Raw genomic sequence first — 19,662 nt, forward strand, 5'->3', positions numbered from 1 at the left:
TACATTAAGGATAGACTTTAGCCTATTCTGCTTTGTTAGTATGTGTCTATATAAAGAAGTATTGTGTGACACCTAGCCATTTCTGTGAACACAGTTTAAGTAGACGATGAAATGTGTGTCATTGTTTGGCTCTACACCACTCAAAACAAAGTGCTGTAATTTAAATCTTAGCTGGTCGAGGCACTGTAGGCTAAAGCAGCATCTTTAACCTGGGAGAACGGAGTTCAAATCCTAGACCTGTTACAAGACCAGCATGCATTGTAATACTTTATTTTCCCACCAGCCAGTGCTGGAATGATGAAGCATGGAAACTGTAAAACCGTTTGAAGGTGCTTTCCCAAGACTTGGATTGTGGTGCTCACAGTTTCTGGTTTACGATTGCATGAGATGAGACAGACTTGGCCCTTTGCCTGCCTCTTCTGTACCTGTGATGCAGATGGACAGATGACTGTGTATCCACCACAGATGTTTTGGGTGGCACTAAATTCCTCATGAAAACATTAAAAAGAAAAACTCTAGAAACCGATAAAGGAGTATTTTTTTTTTTTTTTAAAGCACAGAAGTAACTGAATGGAATATTCCTTTCTGTCTTTGGTAACAGTGGAGAATATTCAGCTGAACCTGAACCTGCAGACGGAGAACAAAGGCAGCCTTGTGTCAGGCGGAGAGCTGACCGTGTGCCTGGATGGACTGGCTGTTGATCTAGGAAGTTTGCCTAATGGCAATGCAGTGACAGACAGTAAGTACTAAACTGCAAACATACACACACACACACACACACACATTGCAGATACCTACACTGAATACTGTGTGAGACAGGGACAAATAAAGGGGTGAAAGTCAAATGCAGTTAGCTAAGCCAGCACCAATTTGAACACCTGTGGGTAATCTGTCTTCTTGATGCTATTCAGGTAACAGTATGGTATGCATTTTTAGGAGCAGCTGTAAACATCTTGATTCAGCAACATTTGCTTCTGAAATAAAGGTACTTTAGTCAAAATGTATGCTTCAAGAAGCTGATTCTCATTTTTTTTTTGTCGTTTTGTAGTTAGTCTCTTATATTTTGCAATTATTTCTCTGCAGTTCTAGAGTGAAAACAATAGGCTTGATTCCATTGAACTTCAGCTTTACCAAACTTTAGCTGCATATTTTGTCCACAATTTACTAGGCTGGGACTCCCTGAGTGTCCACATTGCTTGAGCTGTGAGTGTCCACATTGCTTGAGCCAGCCATAGAAGCAGTTTAACCTAAATGCCCCATGATGGCTTAAGCCCCAGTAAATGAGCCAGTGTAAACAGTGTATGAATGAGACACACTTCACATTTTATTTCTTTCAACTTCATTGCTTCCTTAAAATGTGTGATTGATACATATTAGTAAGTACATATGGTCAAACAATAAAATTATATTTTTGGGTTGTGACAGCATAGCAGAAATATCCTTTAATTGTTTGACAGAGTGTATTTGTGTATTTATAGATGACAATTTGTCACAATTGTTTTTGGCCCTTCCTGCACATGTCAAAGCAGTGATGTCATTCTCGGATTAAACTGGCAAAAATGTAGTTATTGTGTCTATGTGTGGAGGGGATGGAGCCACTTGGCTTGGTCCACTGTAATATGGTAATGATCAAGATAATAGAAAAGAATAAAGCAAGTTCTGGATTTCCCTCTCATTTACTCCTGTTACCGCCCGCAGGAGAAATATCCTCTTAGAGCAGATTAACCAAGCTGGTTGGATCGTCGTGTCCCTGGAACATTATATAAATAAAACATGGGTGGACGAGAGACACACAAGTAGTAATGACTTTTGTCGATGCCCTTCTCCAGCATCAAGGACATGGCAGTCTATCACTGGCTGAGTTACTTTATTCATGCTGTAAACAAATAGAAACCACAGTTTGTTGCAGACATGGTCCACATTTGAATTGTGTATTCAATAAATTGGAGATAGACTAATTTATAGTATAGTAAGTACAAGATAAGGGACCATGTAAACTTTAGAAACCGAACACAAACATTTTCTTTTCTTGCATAACACACACACACACACAAACCACTGAAAGAAGTAAGAAATGTCTGCAACATTTCATATGTTTCTAATTAAAATATAACAAGATCTGGTGACTTGGAATTATATTTTCCAAATTCACTGCCAGTCCAATAACATTTTATACAAATGTATTGTACTAAAGTTGAAATTACATTTGTAATATTTCATGTTTTACTAAGTTGTATTGATTTGTAGTGCGGGCTTATTACCATAGCTGTGGGAATCTACATGTTTGTTTTTTTTAATATTCTGGGTCCCTCTGTCATCACTCTCCTTCACTGTTTTCAAAGTGGCTGAACAGTGCAACCTAATTTTTGTTCTTTCTGTGTTTTTATCTGACCAATTTTCATGGTAGATTTTAAAAGGGAAATGTATTTATTATTTATTTCATCATTTGAAGTCAAGCATATCTATCTTTTACTTAAAAAAACAAAACAAAAACAAAAAAAAAACATGCAAATAAGAATGTCAACAACACTAGTTGCAGAAGAGATGAGTGCATTTCTGAGCTTCACAGCTTTGCGTCACCACTGTACTCCCACCCTCACCTGCTTGCTCAGCCCTCTGCAAGGTACCATTAGGCTGTTTGACGTGAGGCACAGCTAAGAAATTTAAAAACAAAACAGTGTTAATAACCACCACAGCTAAAGTCATAGCCTACTTTGTCCTGTAAAGTTTTATGTTTTGGCTACTACTGTTTTGAAGCTGGGAGGGTTTTTTTTTTTTTTTTTTTTTTTTCCCATTTGCTGTTTTTTTTCATTTTATTTTTTTAATAGTCTGACATTTTACTTAATATTAATAATCTGATTTGGAACATTCTGTATTTGGAAGAAGAGCTGGATACATCTTTGGACAAGAGGACTTGCAGTGGGATAAAGTTTTATAAATATTTGCACTTTGCCAAGTCTTAGAAGAAAGAGAACATAGTCTGCTGTAATTAATGTAAAGTTTGATGGCTGGTTATGATTATTCCGTACAGTCCCTCCTTCATGAAATTTTATCTGTTCACTAAAAAGGAAAACTAGGAAAAATACTCAGATTTACAAGGTAATTAAACTCTGCGGTTGTTTATTTTTTTGATTTAGAAATAGTTAATTATTGTTTTTGTTATATTTGTGACATACAAGGCCAGGCAAGGGGCTGGCTCACAGCAGATCTATTCAGACAAGTCTAGTTTTCATGTCTGCGATTGGGAGCACATCATATAATAACGTTTAATGTATATACTTTTTCTATTTTATATGTCTCATAAAGTAAGCATAGTTTATATGCTTATACTTTAGACTTTTATCAAGAGCTTTTCATTTTCAATTGCAAAATTCAAAACTAAAATAAGTTAAATAAGCTTAATATATCATGAAATAATATGTAGTTTTTTATATCTGTAGATCATATGAACTTTGCTTGTTTAAGTGTATCAGAAAATGTTGTTTCATCGGATGATGTCAAGTTTTAGTGTCATTCATTTGTGAATTATGGAACGTTTCTTCAGGGATGTCGGCAACAATGAACCTGTTTAAATGTCTAGCCTAAATCCAACCCTGTGCATGTCAAGGGTCTGGTTTTCATAGTGCAAGCATAGCATAGTGTGGATTCATGAATGTATCAGAGAGATTTGGGATAGGTGTCACTTTCACTAATGTATCAAAGTTCAAAAGTGCTCTGTTTATTTGATTTTGTTTTCATTTTGTCATTTTACTTGGTAACAATAATTGTTATATTCACTGAACTGAAAGTTTTTTTTTTGTTTGTTTATACCTGTTTATAATTCTGTTTGTGGCACTCACTTTCGCGACAGTGATTATCTGAAGGGCAGCTTACTTGAACATAGTATGGGATTTAGAAGCAAGCAACAAGTCAAGTTGAAGTCGGATGCAGTACCTTCATATATTTTTTAATAAATATGTCATTGAGGTTTTATAGGAAACCACCATGAACACACACACACATGTGTGTGTGTGTGTGTGTGTATATATATATATTTTTTCATATTCGCTGGCAGTTCAGAAATGAAGGGTTGTGTCACCTGTTCCCTAAAATTTAATTGGATCTTCGACTTCATCTTCTATGTTTTCAGTGGCAGTCGCCATGTGCGTTTACCTTTTCATACGTAACTTCCGGTTTTATTTCTGGCCAGTGCGATTTTTGAGTGAGTGTGGCCGTACGTCACACAAAATCCATCATATCTTTTTTGTTCATTTAATATTTTTTAACCGCACAATTTTATTTCTATAGGTGAAATATATATACAGAAATGTATTGGTGTGTTTGACCTGGAAGATACATTTTAAAGTGGGCATTACTATGGAAGCACAGGGAGCACAATTAGTTCACGTGCAGATGTACTGAGATTCCAATTGAATGATTGATTAGAAGTCGAGTCTCGGTACAGCTGGATAAAAGATGTAGCGTTTCACTCACTCAGGGTTGGGTGTTCGTCGAGAGGAGAGTAAATTAAAAACTATCAATTGCTACGTGTGATAGTTTAAACCAGTACGGTGTTTGTTTGTTTGTTTTGTGTTCTGTTTATTTGTTTGGTCCTCGTGCCTTTTGTTTTGTAACAGTGTCTGTTTTGTTTAAATATTTTATTTTGAATGAACACACACAAGAAGCACAGTTGTACCCCAGTCCGCTATTTTGCTGTGGATTCATTTCATTCAGGCGTCTGAATTCACCCCTACAGCCATCCGCGTCGCACTCTCATACAAAGTTTAAGGAAGGTGACATTTTAACCTATAAAAATGAACCTAGACTAAACTACCCCTTCCATTCCAAGTAAATATGATTAATATTCAGGTGATATGTCTTGTAAATAGCTGGAAAAAAATGTTTTTACATGACGTACGCAATAACACAGCAAAAGAGTGGGAGGGGTCACACCAGTCAAGGGTGTTTCTATAGCTCTACAGTCTCTCAGTCATTAATATCTTGATTGTGCAGTTTGTTGCCTCTTGTGTAAGGTGCAGTGAGGCTTGACTGGCTTTGAAAACATGTTCTTAAGGGGTATCTAACATGTGTCATCCTATAGAAAATAGTTTATAGTTTCCTATAGGAGAGGAACTAATTTGCTCATCCAATTGTGTTAAAACTAAGCATGGGTAGTCACTGCCACTATCCCCTTTTTAACATTTGTCAGATTATAAGAAATGTTTCTTATATGAGGATGTTTTTTCTTGCATCTACTATATGTGTTTATGTTTTCCATTACATGAGAGTAGATGTTAAAACTTCATGCTGATTTGAACTCAGCTCTCACCAAGATAAGCACCAACTAAGACGTAGCTTTACAGTAAACTAATGTGATCCATCTGCATCTCCATCCATTTGCGTTTCTTTCCATCTGATGATGGTGATATCCTTCTGCCTGATGTTGATGGCTGAAGTGTAACGCTGGCTCCAGGGATCTGCTTATTTTACCTCCCCAGTGCATCAGCTCACACAATGGCTGCGATGCTGGCTCCAGAGTGCGGTCTCCCTAGCGCATCAGCATGACAACCGTCTGGATTGAGCTAAGTAGGGTACATCTCTGGGGTCTTCAAGTGGGCACCTTATGTCCTCAGTGTTTCGTTGACTAACTCACGACAGCTCAAGAGGGCTTGACAGTGATTCTGGCATCCCATTATCACCCCCCTCCGTCCCCACTCAACTCAGCCCAGCTTACTTACCCGTACATCAGCATTTGCTTTCTTTCTGTTGTGCTCGAGATCCCCAGCCAGAATTTTTCCTTCTCAACCACAGCCAGTTGCTGCTCCTTTTTGCTGCTTCAGATAAGTTCTTAACTCTTGGCCACTGAACCCAACATCTCTGAGAAACCGGTTTGTAGAGTGTGCCACAAATCCTCGACAACCCACCTCCACTGGGTAAACCCAGACTCTCCATCCTCACTGTTCCGCTTCAGCAGCTAGTTGAGCATACCAAAGTTTCTTCCACTGATACGCCTCATCCACAGCATCCTCCCATGGCACTGGGGTTAACTCTACCAGATGAACAAAGCGTGCTGATCCAGACCAAAAGACAATGTCTGGTCAAAGGTTAGTGGTGGCAATCTCACGTAGAAAAATAAGCCGTTGACCAACATCTGCCAGCATTTTCCAGTCTCTAGCAGCTTCCAGTTGTCCTGGACGAGGCTTGGCTTTAACACCTTTTCTTGGTGGTTGCTCTCCTGGACTGAGAAATATTGTTTCTTGTGTGTAGTGCTTTGATGGAACTGGTAGCAACTTATTGATCAGGTTACACTTGTCTTCCAGTGCTAAGGCCAAAAATCACAGCACCTGGTCGTGGCGCCAAGTAAACCGTCCTTGGCTAAGACCCACCTTACATCCTGTCAAAATGTGCCTTAATGTTGCAGGTGATGAACAAGTCTCTTCACCCACCCAGAGATTTAGGTTCTGTGCTGATGGGAGACCATCGTATGTTGATCTGATGAAGAAACTGATCCTGCTCTGTTCCATTGTCCATAGGTCTTGCCAGCCGATCTTGCGTTGTTCCACACTCCCATCTCATCCATTCTCCCTGCTTGACTTGGGAAACGGCCTTTACACTCCACACTCCTGCTTTTGCACCTCATTGACTACCAGCTTCCTCCTTTGAGCTGGGGTTGCCTTGTGCCATGTAGGGGGAGCTGAACTAAGACCAAAACCTCCTTTACCATGCTGAACTTGCCCCATAATACCACCGATTCGAAGGGCAGCCAGTATCTTCCACGGCTTTCTTTGCCGCCCACTTTCTTTCAGTTTTCAAAACAGGTGTTGCCTCCATTACGCATTTGTTGCGTGAATCTACTAATGTAATTTCCAAAGAAGGATGACACCTGCTGCATACCCCTTGAGAAAATGCTGTGCTGTCATCATTACAGGTCATTTTAAATTAGTTTTTTTTGCCTGGAACAACCGTAAGCACCCTGTTGGTCTAAATTGGAGGTGGTAGGATGTTACCTATTGGGTGATTTGTCATGGAATGACCCACCTCTTAAAAGATTAATGTACATTAGACATACAAGTTAAAAAATAAGATTGAAATAGTTTTACAGATTGTAGGGCATGCTTTGATATGCATTCTGGAAAAGAGTTGTGCTTGCCATAGTCAGGGGAGTCCTGCTGTGGTGTTTTATTGTGTCTGAAGAAAATACAAACCAAGCAAGCTAATCAATACTGTTTCTTTTAAAGAATCACAACCAGATGAAAAAGACAATGCTGACCCAATCCAGAGTGATGATGAGTCTCAAAACCTGCTCCCTGCCACCAGCACCCCTGGAGCCAGTGAAAGGTAAGCATCGCTATACGTTTACTGACTGCTAATCATTTTCTGCCTTAATCTTGAAAACAATCATAAGCAAACCTCAGATTAAAAAGCCTAAGTAAAATACTTGCAAAAATAGTTATAAATAAAAAAAATCTCTGGAAATTTAACATCAGTTTCCTCTATGAGAAGGGGACAACAAACTAGTCTCCCTCCTGTAATGAATCTGGCAAACTGTGAATAGAGTGTCAATGTGAGTTTGATCAGTGGGATGTGTTCACAATCTCTTTCACTATCAGTGATTCACAAATCAATTATGCTTTTGAAGTCTTTAAAATTGTATGGACATTGCAGGGATTCACTTGAAATGCGTCCAGCAAATGCCCACCCCCCTACCTCAAAGCCATAACATTATGCACTGCATTCCCTTACCTGAACCACTGATCTTCATAGCGAAGGTTTCTATAGCCTATTTTAAACATGAAGTACACTAAAGTAAAAAAAAAATAAAAAATTGTTGTACTTAATTTATTCATTTTAAGATAATTTGCTACATTTTACACCTCAAAGATCTGGAGCAGCAATGATCACCGAGGTGTGTGGCAGGAAACTGCTATTAAAGTACCACCCTACAGGAATACGATGGTGGCAGCAGTGTATTTAAAAAATAAATAATAAAAAACCTTGGAATCAGATGTTTTGATGTGTTGACAGTCTTGGATTACAGACGTCCTTTGTTAAAAATTCTTCTCACCAGCCTAACCTATTTGCTTTCTCCCAGACTTTACATTGCTAAGTCTGGAATGGGGCTCATGGAGATGATGGGTGGGGGGTGCACTGTAAATTCACAGTGCAGTGACTAAGGAAAAGATAGCAGCCCAACATCTTGGGAGATTACTGTAAATTTCCCATGACCAGATGGTGTCTGAATTTTTTCAGTTTAATGCGAGGGCTTGAGAAATTAAAGGTCTGTTCATACATTTTTATACCGGTATCGTTGCGGAACAGTAAACAATTTCATAACGTCTGTTCACACTGGAGTTGTTACTGGCGTTGTATCAGTATAACTGTATCGATGCGAAACCCAGACTAGAGCAAGTTTCATACCAATACAATGACATGCGCTCACATACACCAAGGGTATTCTATTACCAAGATTCTCAACTCCACATGCTTTTTTAATTCACGTATTGTTTTTTTATATTTACAGTAGTAAAAACATATACAAACTGACAGCCATTACCATTAAATCCAAGTATTTTAATTGCACCAGTCTGTGCTAGTACTGTGCACTTCGTCTTTTTTCTGTGCATGAGGCTTCTCTGGTTCTGCGTTAAGAAAAGTGTATTTTTCGTATAGATTAGCGTCATCATTACCACAGGTTATGTTTTTTGTAGAGACACCCCGGGCAATAGTAAAATAGACTTGACTATTTAAAAGTGTTTTTTATATTTTTAAACGTCTATTAAAATAAGCTCAAGGCAGCTCAATCCAACAGCACTCCATTGACAGTCAATAGAAAATCTTCTCCCGAGCTCTCATATCACACAAGAAAAGTGAGTTAGGGCAGAAAGTGTTATCATATCTGTGTATTCTAACCTGAAACATATTTAATAATAATTTTAATAATAGTAAGAATTTAAGGTAGGGACATTAACATTTAGCATAACAACCTTTCTTTTTCTGCTGTAAAACATTTACCACCATGTTTTGACCCACAAAAGAGTGTGAAAGTAGTTTACTAAAAGATTCACAGGCCACCTTCGCTTAAATGTCAGCCATATTGTTAAGCTAAAACATTCAACGAAATTGTGTAGATTTCCAAAGTCAGACAATAACATAACAAGGTTCTATATGATGTTAGTTCTGTTAGCTATTTATTCAATGTTTCTTTTTTTTCCTTCACTTTTTTTTTTTCCTACCTTCACGGCTGATATGTGTTGGTTATTATTTACAGGTACAACAATAATAATGTTAAGTTAGAGTCGACATGTTGTCTAGGGTGTCCCTGTAACTTCATAGCCATGCGGTACACATGTTTGACCACTATAAAAGATTTGATTAAACTTGGGTTAGGTGTTGTGATTCACTCTAATTTCGATTGTCTGCTAATTCAGAAGTGCTTGGTGTGTAAGTTACCTAACTGCAACCTCACTGCAGCTCAATCTATGAATGGGATAAAACTTAAAGAGCTTTGTGATTGTTTAAAAGAGTTCAATCAGGATTGTAACCCAAGGGGCCCCCTGAGCTGAAGGCATTAAAAAATTGTACCACCACCCTGTCCTTAAATCCTTGTGCTTTCCAGTTCTGCACCATAAATAAATGATTCATTGTCTTTATGTTCAGTCAAAAAAGGCTAAATCAGTGACTGGTCATAATGATGAATTTATTTCTCCCTCAATAAACCGCAAAATGAAAAACAATATATATATGATTGCTTGTGCACAACTGCAGATTCCATTGCGCACATCTGTCACCTCTAAAAATGACACGACATCTCTTTTGGAGAAGAATGGCACAAGGAAATCTCTTTTATGGATTTTGTTAAGTGGGTGCCACATTTTATGGTCGGCTGTGAAATGATTAAGAAGCTTGATTTTGGCATGTTGGTGTGATGCTGACCAGTTCTGTGGTCGATGTATATTCACTATACCCAGCTACAATTCACTGCAAACAAAAATGATAAGAGTTTTATTTTTTGTACTCTTGACAAACATAAGCTTTTAGGTGTATTGTTAACACTGGTAAACTCTGATTGCCACCTATTTTTGGCTGACATGTGAAGTGTAATGCAGACTTCTCTGACTGTTTGTATAAATATATATATTATATATTTATATATATATATTTTAAATATACGATTACTTTTCCATTGCAGCTGTAGCTAATGTCTTGAAAAGCTGAGTAGGTAACTGCTTTTATAGACTATGCTTTCACTAATGACAGTGAAAGTTACATTTCAGAATAACGAATAAACTGTTTTGTTCTACACTGTAGCTGGTCAAAAGTCCTTGTTTGTACTTTTAAAGTATTATGTAAAATTAATAATTCCAGCAGTAGAACTAACAGCTTTCCTGGTAATTGTGCATTTTCCAATTTGCCATGTGTTTTCTGGACATTTACATACATTCAATGAAAGTTTGTAAGCTAAACTGCTGCATTTTAATGAATTTTTTAATAGTGTGCCTATTTAACATGCCAGACTACTAGCACGTTTATCTCACTCAAGTTTTTAAAGTACTGGAATACACCTTAGAAAGTGTTTCATTTAATCTTTCCCTCAACAACTTCAGCAGCATATTTACTTTTTAGCAATGGCCCTGCAGTAAAACAATCGTTCTATACATTTTGTTTAGATGTATTAAACATTGGTTTGACAAATACTTGGGTGATGTTCAATTTTCAGTAATGCTGTGTGGTTCCTTTCATTATTGTTTGAGCCAAAGCGTTAGTGTGAACTGTTTATCTCAAGTGAAATAGGAACTTAAATTCTTGATGTCATCTTATATCATCATTTAAGTCCTGCAACATTAAAAGGTTTCCAGTAAAGTTTTGATTATAGTAGAGGGAACATATAAGCAAAGTCTTTATAACACATGACCTAACAATGTTTAAAATATTTGCACACTATCGTGCAGAATTTGACATCTGTGACTATAGCATGACAAATATAATGGCCCCATACATTTTTTTCAAATTTAGCACACCGATGAAAAATCTTAGCACAGTTAAATAATAATAATAATATTAATAATAATAACATTTATAGGCTTTTTTATTTTAAAAAAGGTCAGTAAGTCTTGTGATTTATTAAAACACAGCCACTTATATGTCGGAAATAATTGCAGGTTAGTTTGAAGTTCTGTACTATCAGAGTATCAGTGTTCAGATTTTGTGTGAGCGTGACTGTTGCCAGCTGTTTCCCATTTCCATACATACTGAAATGAGGCAAAGCAGACTACTGTAACATATTCATAATATTTCAGGTACTAAAACATTTTCCATGTTACGTAACATCTAGTCCCTATTGAATTAGCTTCTGTCTCTTTCAGTTTGTGGCTAAAGAAACTTTTTTTTTCCCATATGGGGGGTGGAGGCAATGCGATTATTAGGTGCAATAAAATTATGTAAAAATTGTAACCCCTTTTTTTGATAACAGGATAATGCAGCATATTCCTATCGTCCTTCTGTCCTATTAAATCTGGCATTACTTAGGCAAATCTTGATCAAGAATGGAGGTACATAATATAACAAAGTTTGTATTTCTTTTCCAAACACACCACATATATATCGTATGTGTGGTAAGTAATTTCCATGAGAGTAGCAAGAGTCAGATTTAATTTGTTCCTTTTAAAATTTAGAATTTTCAGTAGAATGATTCTCACTTCTATTTCTTTCAATAAAATATCTGAGAGTTATTTTATAGAGTAAGATTCGGTAGCGATGCTGGTCAGGTTAATAAAAACTAAAAACCTTTTTTGACAAAAGTAAAGAACAATATGTTGAAAAGAACACATTACATTAAGTCATCACAAGTACCTGTACCTACAACACAGAATGCACAAGGAGGTGTCCTGACAAAAGTGCCCCTTTTAATAGAATTAGTTTCTACTAGTAGCAACAATAAAAATAACTTTCCAAATGTTCAAAAGAATGCTGCATTCTGTTGAATAGGGCCCATTGTGTGCCTAAAAGGTGAACAGCTGAGAAAAACTCCCCTTTTATAGGATGGGCATAATTTGGTGTAAAACATCTGAAGAGCAACTTGAAACAAGTATTTAGATTGATTTAATAATGAATAATTTAGGTAAGAAAGAAACAGCAGCAAGTTATGTATTATTTGGCATGATTTATGTGTTAAATGACAAGTTTTTTGCTATTAATTTTCTCATAAAACACACTTTTCCCCAGTTTTTAGTTTTAAAAAAGCTGCCTTATTAAGCATTATATGGTAAGGGTGCTCCCACTTATTTTACTACTAATATCTCAAACATTGCAAATGCCACCTTCATATTTTCAGTGTCATGGAAACAGGGAACATTCCCATAAAAAAAAAAAAAAACAATGTTTAACCCATTCTTAAACATTCCTTAAAACAGTCCTTGTTTTGTGAATAGTCTCCTAATATTTATTACACAGGTGTATTCTATGATATAGATATTGTGTAGTAAACGTGTTGGTGTACAAAAACAGTAAGGAATGCCAGTATTTGAGGCACTGAGGTTTGACATGCTTTGGTTTGACACATTTTTTTAATTCAATTTGGAAATATTAAAAGATTTATCTTCCTTTTAGCCCTGACTCTTCCTTTTCAGAGGGTGTATTATTTCTGCATTTAAAGTGGATCCCAGTAGATTTTATTTTAAGAATACCAGCCCAGCCTAGCTAAGATTTTCCATGCCCAGAATCCTGGGTGGAGGATGGGGCTGGCAAGAACTAACACAGCTGAAATAAATTAAATATTAACCCATAACTTCAGTCTTTTGTATCCTTCTGCATTGGAAATATTAAACGTGCTTACAAATATTTGTCAACCTGGAAGCCCTACAAGATAGCTCATGTTAATAAGCAAATATCTTTAAACGATGAAGTTAAAATGTAACACTGCATGAGTAATGTATTGTTTTTTTCTCCCCCACCTCCACTACCCTTAGAACACACAGACACTTGCCAGAAACTTCCAGAAGCGGGTCAGCGGTTAATGGACACGGTGCTGTGAATGGTGAACAGAGTCCCAGTACCAGGAACAGACACCGACAGACAGCCAAGAGCCTCTCTAACCACTCCAGCAGTAGTGTTTCAGGCAAGAAAATCTCCTCTTCTCAAAGTTTTATTACAGCTGTCTGCTGTAACAATGCTTGGTGTTGCGTTGAGTTAATACGCTAGCCTTTTATTTCCCAAGGCCTGTGTTCCGATCTTGCTTAGGACACAGAGATATTTAGTTTGGAGTTCTCATCTCTGAACACCGTTGCAGGCAGACTCAAGGGTAAAGGTCAGATGGGTATGGAGACTGACCCCTTAGGATGTGGCCCCTTCAGGTTTATGCTGGCAAGCAGCAGCATGTGGAAGTGCTATTGGTGAATAACCTCTACACGTAGTACATATTAATTAGGGGTGGGCAACTATATGAAAATTGTATTTCTATATCGATAATATCAAAGTTTTCCAAAAGACAGAATAATATAATAAGACAATTGCAATATCAAACGTATACAGTGTCTGTAGAAAGTCTACACCCCCTTGAACTTTTTTCACATTTTGTTGTGTCAGTGCTTCAGTTTCATGCATTTAAATGAGGGGAAAAAGTTATATATTAAAAATGCAAAACTGAAAGATCATAATTGGATAAGTCTCCACCTCCCTGAGTTAATACTTGCTGAAAGCACCTTTGGCAGCAATTACAGCTGTGTGTGTGTTGGGATAGGTCTCTGCCAATTTTGTACACCTAGATTTGGCAATATTTGACCATTCTTCTTTACAAAACTGTTCAAGCTCTGTCAAGTTCCTTGGGGAGCGTTGATGCACAGCAATCTTCAAGTCATACCACAAATTTCTGATTGGATTTAGGTTGTGGCTCTGACTGGGCCACTCAAGGACATTTACATTTTTGTTCCTTAGCCACTCCAGTGTAGCTTTGGCTGTGTGCTTTGGGTTGTTGTCGTGCTGAAAGGTGAACTTCTGTCCCAGTTTCAGCTTTCTTGCAGAGGGCAGCAGGTTTTCCTCAAGGACTTCTCTGTACTTTGCTCCATTCATTTTCCCTTCTATCTTGACGAGTGCCCCAGTCCCTGCCCATGAGAAATATCCCCATAACATGATGCTGCCACCACCATGTTTCACAGTAGGGATGGTGTTCTTTCTGTGATGTGGTGTGTTGGGTTTGCGCCAAACATAACGCTTTGCATTTAGGCCAAAAAGTTCCATTTTAGTTTAGTCAGACCACAAAATTTTTTGCCACATAGCTACAAAAGTGTTTTTTTGCATACTTCAAATGGGATTCAAGGTGGGCTTTCTTGAGTAATGGCTTCTTTCTTGCCACCCTACTATACAGGCCAGATTTGTGGAGTGCTTGGGATATTGTTGTCACATGCACACTTTGACCAGTCTTGGACACAAAAGCCTGTTGCTATTGCAAAGTTGCCATTGGCCTCTTAGTAGCCTCTCTGATCAGTCTCCTTCTTGCTCGGTCATCCAGTTTGGAGGGATGGCCTAATCTGGCAGGGTCTTGATGGTGCCATACACCTTCCACTTCTTAATAATCGCCTTGACCATGCTCCAAGGTATATTCAAGGCCTTTGATATATTTTTTAATACCCATCCCCTGAGCTGTGCCTTTCAACAACTTTGTCCTGGAGTTCTTTTGAAAGCGCCTTGGTGCTCATGGTTCAGTCTTTGCTTTGAAATGCACTACCCAACAGTACCTACAGGAACTGGTGAATTTATCCTGAAATCATGTATCACTACAATTTAACACAGGTGGAGGCCACTTAACTTGTTCTGATTTTGAAGGCATTTGGTTACACCTGAACTAATTTAGGATTGCTGTTACAAGCGGGGGGGACACTTATCCAACCAAGCTATTTCAGTTTTTATTTTTAATTAATTTTCTACTAATTTCTAGAATATTTGTTTTCACTTGGAGGTTGTGGGGTAGGATTAGTAGATAAAAAAACAAACAATTTTAATGCATTTTAATTCCAGGCTTTAAGGCAAAAAAAGGTAAACATTTTGAAAGGGGGTGTAGACTTTCTATGGGCACGGATATTTACATAAGAAAATCAATAACTTACTTTAACTTAGTGGTGTCAGCCAACTCCAAACCCAAAATATTTCTATACTTCGCTGCACATAGACTAGCTAATCCAGAAGTAATTTAATCTTCTTTGTGTATGTGCTGACATGACACCTCAAAAAGTATTAAGTACAGTGTCATGCTGAATGCTGCATTATTTTTAAAATAAATTTTATGTTTTAAAAGTACATCTCATTTATAATACCAAAAGTTCATATTTTAAAAATACATTAATAATAGTGTAAGTAATCACACGGACAAAGTGCAATTAATCACTGACTCATGACAAAATAACCCAAAAGTGCTCAATGCAGCATGCAGACAGCATTTGCTATCTGAATGGAAGAAAAAAAAAGAAGAAATCATTTGCAATAAATTGAGATGTATATCTCAAATTATTGAAAACAGTGTTCCTGTTTTTATTATGGTTTTTTTATATTAAATTTGTTTTTAGGTGTATGTGTTGAATCTTGGAAATACATTTGTTACTCGGGTTCTTAGAAAAAGAAAAACAGTGTTTGCCTACGAGACTAACAGTGATTGGTATGCATAGGGTTTGTTGTATCTTAATATAAACAAAACTTGATTATACTGCGTTTGTATTTTTAAGCAACAAAATGTATGTATGTGCGAGCTTACGTGAATTTCTTTTTATATATCACGATATGGAAATTATCTTCATTATCATACGACATCCGATATCAAAATATCAATATTGGTGCCCACCCCTAATATAGATAAATAAACAATGTTAACTTAAATACCTGAAGATGATGATTTTTTTATTTTAATGTATTCCCCACATTCATATGCTTCACTTTAATCCCATCTGTATTTGTTATTTTTTTAAATGCTGATTGTTGAACTAAAAAAATTAGACGTTTATTAAGGTGTTGCCAGATTGTGTCCACATGGGAATAAGCTGAAACTGCCAGGATTTTGGCACAAACAGCATATACTATGCACCCACCCTGTACTGAAATCAGTTGCAGTAGTAGCCATTAGACACATTTATCAAAGGTTTTTTTTTTTTTTTTTTTCTCATCCCACAGGCTCAATACAAAAATATAGGCAGTTTATATATATATATATATATATGGGGCTAATAATAATGGATTATTAAAATTGTTCTCGTTCTTTTTCAGTTTTCAAGCTTCATTTCCTTTTATTTTTTAAAAAAAAAATTTCACTGTTGTTTTTTTTGTGTGTGTTAATTACATCCATTCAGAAATAGACTAGTAAATTACATTTTTTAATTGTGGTTTGCAAGCATATTGCTGTATCTGGAGGTACCAGAAACGGAGTACTGTTTTGACTAGTTTTATATTTCCAGTATTGTTTTTGGCTACAAGTCAAGGTGGAAAAATAGTCATAAATTGGCATTTCTTAATTTTCTGTTTGCCACACATTTTCTGTGACCAGCACTTTTTCATGGAAACGGCACAGAAAAGAGTTTGCAGGCCTGTAACTGTTTGCATCGGGCCCTCCGTTTGCAGAAACTGCATGGAAGTCCCACGGCATATGTGCAGGTTTTTACAGTGATTTAGTCTGACAAAGGCTCCCTTTACAAATCTCAGCATGCTGCTTAAACGTTGTGTACTGGTTGAGTGTCCCAATAGGAATCTGTTTAAAGAACTCCATTTGAGCATTATTAAAAAGCAGTCTCTTCCAAGTGCAAGTCTGAAGAAATTGTGCTTTACTTTCCAGAAATTGTCAGTTTTTAAGCCTAGGATCTTGTTCGAATAGCACATGAAGTTCTTAATCTTTTCCAAACACATAGATTTTAATCAATTCTGTCGCATCTACATGAATTAAACAGTAAGTGACGAAGGGCTGCTTACTCTTATCTGGTAATTAACCACCCAAGAAGTGTGATTAAAAGACATCAGTACACACCCTGGAGTGGCTTATTGCAGTATAACATTTGTTTATTTTATAAAAATGCATCCTTATGTCAGTGCCAAATAATCCCTATATTTTGTATAAAAATTTGTTGTAAACTTATTACTTCTAAATAAATTGATAATTATTTTTGTAGATATATCTTTTAACTCATTCAGTTATTTTTGTACTGTACTATATTGTTTTTCTGTAAGGAAACTTCAAAAATAAAACAGCTTGGTTACATGTTTTATACACATTGTAAAGTTGATGTTTGAAATGACCATAGTTTCCATAGTGCAATTACTGCTATGCACATTTATTTTCCCCTCAAGCCTGTGTCAAACCATATGCCAATGCATCAGCCGACTCATATCAGTCATCACGAACAGAACTGCTGAATGCATTTTATAATACACACCCACAGCTTTAAAATCTGAACCAAGGTTACTGTTTTTTGTATGCATTATTTTGTTGAAATTGGACTGATGTTTTTGTTTGTTTAATTTACTGTTGCACTATTTCAATGTTTTAATGACAGTTAAATAAAACTTTGTCTATAGCATGATTTCCAATGTCATAGCCCTAAATGCTCTCGCATGGTAAATTGCACCTGAAACTATATTTAAAAAAAAAAGGGCTGATGATATATTGCATATAACGATTCAGAACGCCTTTAATAGCAAGCAAACATAGACCAGTCACAATGGGCTGGACTAAAATTGGCGACGAATTTATAAAAAAAATAAGTGTCAAAAATACTCTTATTGTGTCCTCTTGTTTATACAGTGAATGGAGAGGTTGTTGTGAACGGGATTGAAAGTGGAAGAGGCAGCCCAGTGTGTCCACCTCCTCCGTCACCCTCTGTGTCTCTCTCCACGTCTCTGTCTGCCAGCCCTCCCCCCAGCACTGGAACCCCCAGCTCAGCCAGCACAGAGGCAGGGGAACCTGCCCATACATCCACCACCGAACAGCCTGCTGCAGCAAACCAGAACCTCGAAGCCCTGCCAACTGGGTAAGATTTCTGACTGTAGGGTGATGTAACACAAGACAACATTAGATAAATGATAACACAATTAGTTGCAGATAAAAAAAAAACAAACAAACAAAAAAACAAGAGTAACTAGTGGAAAATTAAATGTCACTGTGCAACTGTAGTTGCTCAACAATTGCATAACCTTTAGATAGCCTGTAGTAATTTCCTCCTGTGGTCGAGTGCTGTCATCTTAAATCTTGGTAGAAAACTCCAACATCAAGGATAGTGCAGATATCCTTGTCTGCCCTCTTTCCTGTGAATGAAGTTTCCTCATTGTTGTGCTTGATTTATTTTGATACTGTGGTGTGTAATTAGATTGCAGTGTGCTGAAGTATCATCATGAATGTGAAAGCGAAGCATCATAAGGAAATGGCTCCAAACAGTGACAGCCCTAAACATACTCAACACAGTGGGATGTCTACCCGGTATTTGTTATGATAGCAGGGGCAAAATAAAGATTGGAGCTGTAAATACTTTTGAATTTATAATAGAAACTTACATGCCAAAATTAGTATCTACTTGCATGTCATAATTCTATGATTTGTTTTTATTTATTTAGCTTCCTGTTACTTCTCTACTACAAGTGTTGTCCAGTAAAAATTAAGTTTTACTGTCACCTTATTTAAATCTGTGGACATATCAATAACTATTTTATTTCAGATTTATGAACTGTTGTAGTACACATGGTAATTCCCTTACAATGTACCCACGAGGATACTTGCCTCAATTTATATTGTCTTAAAGATTCAAAAACAGCTTGGTTGGTTAATTCACTTTAGCTGTGAGTATCCAATTAATTTCGACCTGTTGGATCATTAAAAATGATGAAGTAGCAAAAGATTAGTAGATGTGGATTGTTAACAGGTGCAATTATGCAACTAATATAGCTTTGTACAATGTATGTCCCCTTAAAATAATGTTTTATCATGTTGGCTTTTCCTGTCTTTCCACATTCGCTAGTTGGTTGTGCTGTTAAAGAAGTCCTTTAGTGATGAAGGCATAAAGAAAGAAAGTTGTTTGACCCATTTACCTTTATAACATGAATTGGCAGGAGAAGCACATGGCTCACACATAAGAAAAAAAGCAGAAGCAGGGCAGTAACTGGGAGTAGGGGAAGATTCCATTGCTAAATTGCCTGAGGGAAGAAGAGTGAGCTCTGTACGTCGATGTTTGGAGGAATTTTAATAGTTTGCCGAGTAGTGAATGCTACATTGTACCAGATTTTAAAAGAAACATGGCATATGTGAAAGCACACTTTGTCAAAGTTGTGGTAGTACTTTGTTTGCTTTGTTGGGTACAGTGCAGTGAAAGCCCTCCTTTCTCTTCCTGACCTATTCTACTGTATTACTTTTCTTTCTATGATATGTTTATTTTGGGCTGAAAGGGATTCAAAACCTCCATTCGGGATTACAACATAAAATAAGAAACCGTGTCTGCCCTTGAGGCCCATTTTCTATCAGTGCAACACAGTAGGGGGAAATTGAATATTAACAGTACATGAGTAAATGGGAAGTGTTGTATTTTAATGACTGTCTAAAACAGCAGTCTTCCAAAAAGCTGTATTGTGAATGTACTCCCATGTGCTAAATTTTGTGTAATGAAAAATATATTTTAAAAAAATGTTAAAAACATGTAATACTAAAACAGAGTTTGTATTAAGTCTTGG

The 19,662-nt window shown here is 36.8% G+C and overlaps 1 protein-coding gene across 3 annotated transcripts in view; it reads left to right on the plus strand.

The window, feature by feature from the left end:
- Positions 1 to 19,662, plus strand: part of LOC121296627 (NEDD4-like E3 ubiquitin-protein ligase WWP2) — a 70,017-nt gene that overhangs the window by 12,177 nt on the left and 38,178 nt on the right. For all 3 annotated transcript variants that reach the window (XM_041222377.1, XM_041222376.1, XM_041222378.1), the window contains exons 5-8: positions 602 to 739; positions 7,218 to 7,317; positions 12,945 to 13,093; positions 17,750 to 17,975. In XM_041222377.1, coding sequence (XP_041078311.1) covers positions 602 to 739; positions 7,218 to 7,317; positions 12,945 to 13,093; positions 17,750 to 17,975 — 613 coding nt within the window. The remainder of the gene's footprint in view (positions 1 to 601; positions 740 to 7,217; positions 7,318 to 12,944; positions 13,094 to 17,749; positions 17,976 to 19,662) is intronic.

Source organism: Polyodon spathula, chromosome 21, assembly GCF_017654505.1.
Source record: "Polyodon spathula isolate WHYD16114869_AA chromosome 21, ASM1765450v1, whole genome shotgun sequence".
In the NCBI taxonomy this organism is placed as follows: Eukaryota; Metazoa; Chordata; class Actinopteri; order Acipenseriformes; family Polyodontidae; genus Polyodon; species Polyodon spathula.